Source organism: Panulirus ornatus, chromosome 8, assembly GCF_036320965.1.
Source record: "Panulirus ornatus isolate Po-2019 chromosome 8, ASM3632096v1, whole genome shotgun sequence".
In the NCBI taxonomy this organism is placed as follows: domain Eukaryota; kingdom Metazoa; phylum Arthropoda; class Malacostraca; order Decapoda; family Palinuridae; genus Panulirus; species Panulirus ornatus.
In genome coordinates, this window is record NC_092231.1 from 32,429,755 (window position 1) to 32,441,204 (window position 11,450).

The 11,450-nt window shown below is 38.1% G+C and overlaps 1 protein-coding gene across 2 annotated transcripts in view; it reads left to right on the plus strand.

Annotated features, from left to right (window-relative positions):
- LOC139749889 (uncharacterized) overlaps positions 1-10,396 on the plus strand; it is a 550,483-nt gene extending 540,087 nt beyond the window's left edge. For both annotated transcript variants that reach the window (XM_071664274.1, XM_071664273.1), the window contains one exon: positions 6,824-10,396. In XM_071664274.1, coding sequence (XP_071520375.1) covers positions 6,824-6,966 — 143 coding nt within the window. In that variant the 3' untranslated portion in view covers positions 6,967-10,396. The remainder of the gene's footprint in view (positions 1-6,823) is intronic.
- The last annotated feature ends 1,054 nt before the right edge of the window (positions 10,397-11,450 follow it).

Below are 11,450 nucleotides of genomic sequence, written 5' to 3' on the forward strand. Positions count from 1 at the left end.
TGTTTGAAGCTCGTGGCGTATTTAGGGTATGGCAGGTAGGGCAGGTGCCCTGAGCACCACTTGAAGGGGGGCACCAGTGGCATAATGGTGTCCTGGATCCAGATAATGATTCGGATCGTAAAGAGTTAGATTTCTTCACCATAAAAACATATCTTTGGCATTTGGAATCACAGTGATATCATTATTAGTTCAATAGTTATTCACAGAAATCGATATTTCCGTAATGGCATCCTGGATCCACACAATGATTGAGATCACTCCCAAAATCTAATCAATTAGTCCTTGTGTTATTTCTGATTTTCCCTGAAAATTTCATGAAAATTTGTTCATAACTTTTGTTGAAAGTTGCTCACAGACGAACAAACAAACAAACATACAAACGTGTTAAAAAACAAAATCTCCTTGGCGGAGGTAATATGAATAAAAAATATTGGTGTCATATGTTTGGATGGGCGCAATTTCAGTACCGCCATAGGTGCTATTTTCCCTAGATATGCCCGTTTGAATCCTGTGGGGTCTTCGTCTTCTGTTGTTAGTGTTTTCCTAGGTGTACATTGCCAAAATAATGCAGTTCTGTATGCATCATACACCTGCTCAGGACTGAAGTGCTCATCAGCTACGAGTTTTGGAAATTCGTCCATATACTCAGCAGCTCCTTCGTGGTTTGCAGACCGCTTTTCTCTGCGCAGTTTATTCGTGGAAATTCCATGGCGCTTCTTGAATCTTCGAAGCCATCCTTCACTATAGTCATGCTCATATTGTAATTCAAGTTCTTTATGGAACAACTTAGCCTGGTCCGTTATCATGCTCCCTGACAATTCCACTCCATCCCTCCAACGCTGTTGAAACCATTCTGTCATCTCTCGATCGTGCTCAGTACTCTTACCATCTTTCATAGTTTTTCTAATCGTCATTTGCTTCTTGGAATCACTGTCTGCATAGAATTTTAATATTTTCTCCCTTTGCTTCTTTATATCATGAACAGTTGATGAACCAATACTGTAGATGTCACACAGCTTACGCACCGAAACACCACAGTCCATTTTTTTCAACAGTTCTCCTTTATCTTGGATTGATATGGACTGGTGTTTACGTTTGACACCACGAGTGACACTCTCATATGTCTTAGAAGCCATAGCTAGGGTTAAATTTAAGCAAAATAAGCTAAGAATCTCACAGAATTGCAGTATCACCACCAACAAGTGCAGTGTAAAGAATGTAAATAAGCTTGCCCTACACACAACACCATTTGTGGCCATCTAGTAAACTAGTCTGGTGGCTGCAGTAATTTCAAGTTCTCTCACATAATTTTGTCTGAACTAAAGGAGGTGCCAAACCATCAGTTACTGGAAATTCGGTGGTGTACTTGTATATGTATTTTATTATACTTAATAGCCGTCTCCTGCATCAGCAAGGTAGCGCAAGGAAACAGATAAACAATGGCCCACCCCATGCACATATACATACATATACATTATAGCCCATGCCTTGCAACCATATAACATTGTCTGAATCACTATTCCTTCAAACATACCCATTTTTGCTTTCTGAGATAACGTTCTCACCTTCCACACATTCTTCATTGTTCCCAGAACCTTTGCCTCCTCCCCCAATGTGACTCACTTTTGCTTCCATGTTTCCATCCACTGCAAAGTCCACTCCCAGATATCTCAAACACTTCACTTCCTCCAGTTTTTCTACATTTAAACTTACCTCCCAATTAATTTGTCCCCCAACCCTACTGAACCTTGCTCTTATTCACATTTACTCTCAACTTTCTTCTTTCACACACTTTACCAAACTCAGTCACCAACCTCTGCAGTTTCTCACCTGAATCATCTACCAGCACTGTATCATCAGCAAACGACAACTGACTCACTTCCCAAGCCCTCTCATCCACAGCAGACTGCATACTTGCCCCTCTCTCCAAAACTCATGCATTCACCTCCCTAACAACCCCATCCATAAACAAATTAAACAACCATGGAGACATCATGCACCCCTGCCACAAACCGACATTCACTAGGAACCAATCACTTTCCTCTCTTCCTACTCATACACATGCCTTACATCCTTGGCAAAAACTTTTCACTGCTTCTAGCAACTTACCTCTCAATCCATATACTCTTAAAAGTTGTAGATGAAATGCCTTTTACAAAATCAGCCTCTCATTTCAAAGTACATACTATCTGATGGGTGTGCAAAAGAAAGACTGTAGGGTATGAATGTGTTGAGAGGGGCAGCTGTTGGGATGTCTGATCATTACCTTGTGGAGGCAAGGATGAAGATTTGTAGTGGTTTTTGGAACAAAGGAAATATTATGGAGAGCTTGGAAAAGAGTTTTTTTTTCAAGAAATACAAGGAGAGATTGAGTGAGGAATGGCAAAAGGTGAGACTAAACAAAGATAGGGGAGTGGATGAGGAATGGGAGGTGTTTACTAAGGGAAGCAGTGCTGGCATGTGCAAGAGATGCATGTGGCATCTGTACAGTGGGAGATTGGCAATTGAATTTCTTAAGAAAGGGGGTGACTGTGTTGTTAATTGGTTTGTTAGGATTTTCATTGTATGTATGGATTATGTTGTAGTGCCTTAGGATTGGTAGAATGCATGTATAGTGCCACTATATAAAAGGGGGACAAAGATGAGTATTTAGACCTTAGAGATGTACATTTGTTGAACATACTTGGTAAGTTGTTTGGAAGAAAAGTGATTGAGAGGGTGAGGACATGTACATAGCATCAGGTTGGGGAGGAACAGTGTGATTTCAGAAGTAGTAGAAGATGTGTGGATCAGATGCTTGTTTAATAGGAAGTGTATGAGAAATACTTAGAGAAACAGAAGGACTTGTTGTATGTGGCATTTATGGATCTAGAGAGGGAATATGATAGGTTTGATAGAGATAATTTGTGGAAGGTATTAAGAATATATGGTGTGGGAGGGAAGCTGCTCATAGCAGAGATTTCATCAAGGAAGTAAGGCATGTGTTCAGGTAGAAAGGGAGAAGATTAAGTGAAACTAAGTGAAGGTTGGCCTGCAACATGGGTGTGTGATGTCACCATAGCCATTTCATTTGTTTACGGATGGGGTGGTGAGGGATCTAAATGCGAGTCTTGGAGATAGGGGCAAGTATGCAGTCTTTAGGGAATGAGGGGGCTGATGACAAAGCTCTGGTGGCAGATTTGAGTGAGGAACTGCTGAAGTTGGTGAGAGTACAGGAAAGTGTGTTTAAGGAGAAAGCTGCGATTAAATGTGAATAAAAGCAAGGTTTCTAGGTTTAGCAGGGTTGGGGGACAAGTTAGTTGCAATATGAGCTGAGTTTGAATAGAGGGGAAATTTGTTAGAAGTGAAGAGTTTTAGATATCTGGAAGTGGACATGGCAACAAATGGAATCATGGAAGTGGATGTGTCATAGGGTGGTTGAGGGGACAAAGGTTTTAGGAGAAATGAAGGATGTGTAGTATGAGAAGTCATTATTCGGAGGGCAAAAATGAGTATGTTTGAAGGTATGGTAGTTTGAACAATGCTCCATGGATGTTAGACATGGACTGTAGATAAGGATGTGTTGAAAATGAATTGTTTGAGGATAATATATGGTGTGAGGTGGTTTGATCAAGTAAGTAATAATAGGGTAAGAGAGTGGTGTGGTAACAAAAAGAGTGTGGTTGAGAGAAATGAAGAGGGTGTGCTGAAATGGTCTGGACATACGAAGAGAATGGATGAGGAAAGGTTGGCAAAGAGGATAAATGAAATAGAAGTGGAGAGAACAAGGAACAGGGAAGACCAAATTGGAGATGGAAAGATGAAGTGAAAAAGATTTTGAGTGATCAGGTCCTGAACATGCAGGGGAGTGAAAGTTGTGCATGGGATAGAGTGAATAGGATAGATGTGGTATACAGGGATTGATGTACTATTGGTGAACAGAACCAGGTCATATGAAGCAGCCAGGGGAAACCATAGAAAGGCCTGTGGGGCCTAGTTGTGGATGGAGAGCTATGGTTTCAGTACATGACACTTGACAGCTGGAGAATGGATGTGATCAAATGTTTCCTTTCATCTTCTGTTCTTGGTGCTACTACGTCATCATGGGAAACAGTGATCAGGTATGAAAAAATTCATCTTTATTTTTTCAATGAAAATGGCCTTATTTGATCACATCCACTCTCTGTCTCACATCCACTCTCTGTCTGTCATGTATGATGCCCCATGACCAGAGCCCCCTATCAACAACTTAGCCCTATAGACCTTTCTGTGATTTTCCCTGTCCACTTCACATGCCTGGTTCAGACCAACGATGGCATGTGGCCACCTGTATACCACTTCACACCAGTTGATTGTCTTTTGCATGCTTGTTCAGGTCCTAAAAGAGAGATAGATAGACCGATAGGTAGAAAATTGCTCAACTTACTATAAATTTTGTAAAAGTATGTAAAGTGAGGAAACTGACCAAGAAAAAACAAAGTATTCTAATCAGTTAGTGATTGATTAAGAAATGGAGTGACTGTGTTGTGAACCTGTCACATCATTCTTTTTCTCATTTTTTCCCTTGATGAAATTCTTAACATCACCTTTAAACATTACATGGGGGATAGGAAACTAGGTATTGAAGTGCCTGAGTTAAAAAATTAGCTGTAGGACTCCACAACTTGCAGTTTAGTACTAAATGAGTCTAGAGGAATTCAGGATGAACTACATAATTAAGTTAATGGAATATAAGAGATTTTGAATCTGGTGACTTTAAAAGACAGCTCACAGTATTTAGAAAAAATGCAGAGAGAGAGAGAGAGAGAGAGAGAGAGAGAGAGAGAGAGAGAGAGAGAGAGAGTTGGAAAAAGTTCATATACCAAGTCAAATTGCAACAGATGGAGTTCTGGCAGTAGTTGGGGTAAATTAATGCATTTTGGGGTACCTGAGAAGTGATCTAAAGCTCTAAGACTTTATTTCTGCTCATCTTTTTCATTATGAACACATCACAGCTAAAGTTTTTGGTTATGAAAATGTGATGATGGCACTATAGATAGTCCTTTTCTTTTGGTCAGTTCAAAGAGTGCATTATTAGTTGAAAACTTTTTTTTACTAAAAGTGCTTGATCTTGTAAATAACTGATTCGATGTTTCATATTTCATTGTTGTTAAGTACAATAGATCCCAACTAGGAATATCAATTTGATTTAATAGTTTAGTTACTGCCACCAATTAGAGCACATGTGAAAGAAAAAGAAAAGTTGTATGTTTAACTACGAGATCCACTGTGGTTAACAGCTTTGCACTTCTCACTGAATAATGCAACATTAGAACTTTGTATTCCAGTGGCAAATAAGCTGTTTTCATTTCAGTTAGATTTGGCTTTCAGTACTAGAGAAGGCCTCTGCAGAAAAGCCTAATGCAAGGAGTCTTCAACCTTTTTTCTTTCCTCAGAAGAGCAGCAAAAGCACTCATGGAGACAGATGTAGAAAAACAAAATCTTTAGGAATACAAGTGGAAGCAGGAATTATTTGATATATTCAGGCTTCCAGACATGCTGAAGGCAAAACTGTGCTTTGCCTTCCAAATTAATCCTAACTAATGTGATTATCAATGGTTTTTCAGTCCCTTGAAACTATATCATTAATTAATGAGTGTTAGGAGGATGAATTATATATGCTGCTTAAATCAAAAGCTCACTACAGAATCCTGTAGGCAGCTTTCACTCCAAATTTCATGTGCATAGACTTTTGTTTGCAAATCAAAAACTTTTTATTCTTGTGTGTTGCTGTATTCTTCTAAATTTGAAGTTCAAATGTCATGCATTACTTACAGATAAACAGCCCAGAGAGCTTCTTTTAATTACCCTTACATTTCACCCAGATTTAAAAACTGAGGTATTTAGGAGAGGAACACATTTCACCCTGATTTAAAAACTGAGTTATTTAGGAGAGGAACAGTGCATGCAGGGAGAGAGACAAAATTTTCAGTGATGTGCCACTATTGGCAACTGCTCCACCGGTAGATCTTTACACAAGTGATTCACATCAGTCATTTCTAGCCACACTGCCCTCTCATGCATCGTCATATCACTACATGCTATGATGATGCAAGGCATCATATGCCTTGGACATAAGTTACAAGTATCATATGCCTTGGACATAGATTACAAAGGATGGCTTTCACAGAGGCTTCAAATTCTAACAGTTCTCAAGTTATACTGTCTGGAGGGATATTGTCAGGATTCATTTAGTTACCTAAGACTTGGCTGGATCTCGAGCTTAAGCTCATGATCAAACACTTCTTGGTTTCTCTAACGCTTAAAATTCCTATTTAAGCTCTTCTTAATAGGGCGGATGCCATAGATCACATCATGGGCCTCACTGATGACAGACTTATTTTCCTTGCAGAATTCCCATATCATAATGATGTGATCAAATAGCAGCCTCTCTTACTTGCATACCGGTACACAAAATATGTCATTGATGAGAGTTACCAACCCTTCCAAAGCATAAAAACCCACCAGATGTGATATATCAGTTTTTATATCCCCATTTAAGTAAAGTGACTACTTACATTTTTGGAGTAAGAGGAAGGGATCCCAGACATGGAAGATGGTTCATCCTAAAGCCTACTAGACGGACATCCTCTTCAGGAGGGAGCTTTATCCCAAACACTAGGGTTCACAAATGACCAAACAAAGTGGGGTTTTAACCTCCCCATTTATTAAACAATTATTTGATTCCCATGCATCATTTAACTCCATTTGTACACACACACACACACACACTTACAATTATGTATTGTATATTGGATTATCTGAATGTATGTGTGTATTTGAAATTGCTGTCTTCATTTTCCAGGATCCATTGCAGACACCACAGGTGACTACGATGGTGTCATTTGGTTCTCAGTGGCCAGTCTCTCTTCAGGTACCTTTCTAATGTTTATGTGCTACCTTCTTAACTGCAAGAAGGTTCGTCATCAGCAGGAAGTTAATGTCTAAGGCTTAGGACAACTTGAGTCGCATTCAGACCTTCCAAAGAATTAGGTAGTAACAGTGTGCAAGTTTACACATACTTTGAAAGTTAATACATAATTTAGTGGCTAAATAAGTATGACTGTGATAATTTTATGCCCATGAAGTAAAAGTAAGGACCCAGCTTTATAGATTTATAACTGCAGTAAAACATTAGTTTTTCTTAAAAAACTATTCACTTTAAGACTAAGTTGTAGATGAAATGCCTTTTACAAAATCAGCCTCTCATTTCAAAGTAAAGAGAGCATATTCAAAATGTCTCTATTTATACTATTTCTTTTAACTTTCATTTGCATAAACTCACAGACTTTGCAAAGTCCATAAAACAAATAAAGTGGGTAATTTTAATTCCTGTCTGCCTTTCCCCAAGACACTTTTCAGATTTTCACTCTTTTCTTTCTTACAATATACAATATACAATATACTCTGAAAGTAAAGTGTGTATGCAAAATACATTGCTGAAGTTTTGAGTGTTCCTATATAGTTTCTTCAAATATAGTAATGAGTCAAATTTTGACTAGGTGTCTGGGGAAGGTTCATTATGTACCTGATTGATCCAAGCTAGGAAGATTGCTCAACTTATGAATGAAGTAGGAGCCGAGTTTATTGGAAAAACACATTATAATGCTTGGTTAAAAGCACATTTATTTTGCAAATTTTTATAACATTTTAGTCATACATAAAAAAAGATGAAAGATACTGTCTTCACAGGGTTAATAGAGTGGAACTACAGAATACAGATAAATTCCTCTTTTGATTAACAGAATACTTTCCTTGAGTGTATATGTGGTAATTCTATGGAACGTGAAGAGTTCACTGTTCAAGGGTAGCGTGGATAAATTCTCTTGAAGTTTGAAAGTGAACCTGCAGAAGTTTCTTTCTGATTTCATTATTATTATATAACCTGTGGTATAGGTATGTATATGTGCATATGCGGGCATGTATGTATATGCATGTGTATGTGGCTGGGTTAGGCCATTCTTTTGTCTGTTTCCTTGTGCTACCTCCCTAATGCGGGAGACAGCAACAAAGTGATTCACACAGAAGCAGGTTAATAATGGGACTCTACTCCTTTCTGTCTGTTGACAAGATGATTCAGTCTTGCTGAGGGCAACTTCACACTTGCGGCAGAGTTTAGCAACACCAAACCCCAGAAAGTATGGTTCATATATCTTCCTCTTGTTATTCTTGTTTCTTTGAAGTAGATCAGGTGCATTCAGGTTTGCACCTGTAATGAGAATTAATTTTTCTAAACTACAGTTCATGGGCTGCTAAAGGGCATGGTAGCACATTTCTTGGGAAGAAATATGTCCTCTCATTACCCAGCTTATGCTATGGCAATCAGGCCAAAAAGGGATGACTGAGATTGTACTTGGATGAGATTTTTCTTTATTATTTTGAGTCAAGGATATGGGAAGATACAGTCAGAGCAAGTACACTATGATTTATGCTTACTTAAGCTATCCAAATTTTCTGATTACTGACACCTTTCCCACCCCACCTCCCCATGAATTGTAATGTTGAAGGACAAGGATCTTTATTCATAACCACATCAATGACATGTTGAAGTTTCTAAAAAGAGTTACAGGTTCCCTGGACTCATTGCATATAGTGTTTCCAGCATTTGCCAGTTTAAGTAAAAACTAATGATTGTTGATATGAACTAAGGATATTCAATATTTTCATTGTAATGAATGCAAAGCCTGATAAAACTAAGATTCAGTTCAACCTTTGCTATGACATGAACTGATTTAGTGAGTGGACTGTGGTTAGTTTTGCCACATTCAGAAATGGAAATGGAAAGATTAAGAGCACCAGATTTCAAATTTCTGAAGTGATACTGATAACTGAGATGAGCACTAAGTCTGGATGGTTGTTTTTCAAGGTACGCTCATGGTTAGACTTAAGAGACTGAATTATGCCCTCAAATGTGCAGCTGAATGGGTAAGAATGAAAACTTGTTCTGGCTGACTGTCAACCTCAGACCTGAAAAGTCTTTTATGTAAAAGTGTAGGTTTTCTAACAGGATCATTTGCTGGGAAAGCAATCATGAGGTTCACATAAGTAAAGATTTGTCATCCCCCTTGCTGTAAGAATGCCTTTGTAGTTATCAGCACTATAGAGAGTGTTAATGGAATCTCAGAAATATCAGGGGCATTTAGATGCAAATTGAAATTTCACATATGGGAAAAGCAAAAATCCATCTGAGGTTCTAATGAATGGGAGAGAGGAAATAAACTCGTTGAAGTTTATACAACCCACACCAGATCTTGCTTTAGATACTAATATCAAAATTCTGAATTTCAGGAACACCTTCAGATTTTTTTTTCATAAATTCTATAAACCTAAACTGTTCCCTTTTTATTTGCGTTGGTGAGAGAATGTGGATCAGTAGACACATATTTTACCAATTTACCCTCCGTAATTAGGAATTTCTTAGATCTGCTGCTCATGTGACAAAGCCTTAGCATGGCTTCTCTCTCTTTTTATTTCTTTATTTTTTCTGCCATTACCTCTTCCCTAATGTTCTACAAATGTTGTTTGTATGTTGATGATGCAAAAGTTTTTAAGTCACAGTCATTCAGGAGTTTGTAAACTCCTGAAGTAGATCACTTCTTCTAAGAAAGAATGAAAAAACAAGGCTGCAACATCCTTTGAGTATGAGGGAGTAAAAGCAAGTCCAGATAAAGTCCCTACAAGTTTGTAAGTATCAGATATGTGAGTTAATCATATGGACATTGCTCTAAACTACTGGGTAAGAGCAAATGTAGTAGCATCAATAGCAAAGGCTGGTGTACAAAAGCATAAGATGGTGGATATGTTGGAAGCGAAGTACCTATAGACAACATGTTGTTTGTAGAGGGTTGACAGTTTAAGGAAGAACAGCATAAAACTGGTTGACAGTGTAAGGAAGAACAGCATAAGACAGAGGTGCAGTAATATGTGTATTATGACTAGGGTGTGCTGAAATGCTTCAGATGTGGAAAAGATGAGCAAAGAAGGATCCACATGTCAGAAGTGGAGGGAGAATGGAGAAGGGGAAAACCAAGAGGGAGATGGGTGAATATAAGCTTAGGGGTACAGGGGTTTGAACATTTGGAAAGAGGAGAGGCACGCATGGGATACAATGATTTGGAATGATGTGTTACATTGGAAGTGCTGTACTGTGGTGTCAATTAGCTGATCCAAGACATAAGAAGCAGTCAAGATAAATCATAGGTGAGCCGTGGCTGTGGATAGTGTGATCTGGTTTTGGAACATTTCACTTGACAGTAGAGAGTGGATGTGTGCAAATAAGGCTACTGTTCATCTATTCCTGATGTTACCTTGGGCTGGCAGGAGATGTATTTCTGTATGGAAAAAATTTATGAAGTTTCAATTAGTGTACTGTACTCACTATTACATAAAAAATCCAGCAAGTGGAAAAAGGCAGCAGGGGAGGGTTCCCTGGTACATTCTGGAATGGGAGGAGGGAGGCCCCAGAAATATCTTATCTACATTTAATTGAAGTAAAAAATAATTTGACAGTTGAAGTGTCAAGACTTAGGACAGATTACAAAGGGATTATCAGTAGTTCTGTTTTTATACCCAAATGCTTTTCCTGCCCTTATGAGGTAGCATCAGAAAAAAACATACAATAGCCTCATTTGCACACATCTGCTCTCTTGCTCTAGAATGATAAATGAAATATGAATGATAATAAAAAAAAAAAATGGAAGATGGTATCTAGGCAATGGCCATAACTTTGAAAAGAATAAATGTTTATTTTATGGGCCATAGGTTTAAAAGAAGAAACATTTGTTTTATGCTTGTCTGAAGGTAAGGTAAAGAAACAGTTAAAGTCTCAGATAAAGGATGGTGAGCAATGAGAGCTAACATAAAGAAACAAACACTTGGAAGCAAGGTTACAGCTTTGATGGGCCTCTCCAGTTTGCAACGTTACAGCCTTGATGGGCCTCTTCATACTTTTAAAGAATAGACATTTATTTCTTGCTTGTCTAAGGGTGATGAAAAACAGAAGCTTTTTATTACAATTGTCACCCAAACAGTAAATAAAACCTGGTAAAAAGCAAGTGCTAAGATAAAGAAGCAAGCGCAGAGGAGCAAAGCAGCACTCATGTCTTAGGTCTTCCTTGAGTAGGACAGAGGCCCAACACCTAACTGCCATCTTTCTTTCATTTTTTGTTTTTTCCTTTCATTTTTTACCATGTTTATCTATTATTCTGTTAGTATTAGCAATCTGAGATATATTCATTTTTTTTCATCAGCTCTAGACAAAGGTAAAATGTTTATTGTTTCAATTGTATGGAAAAGCTCATCACCTGGCTGCAGCCATTTTCTTATTGATCGTTTTATTTACTATCCAGTCAATATTGGTCATCTGTCATGCTTTTAATACTCTTTCACCTCTCAAACAAATTATGAATATATATTTATTCTTTTCAAATGTA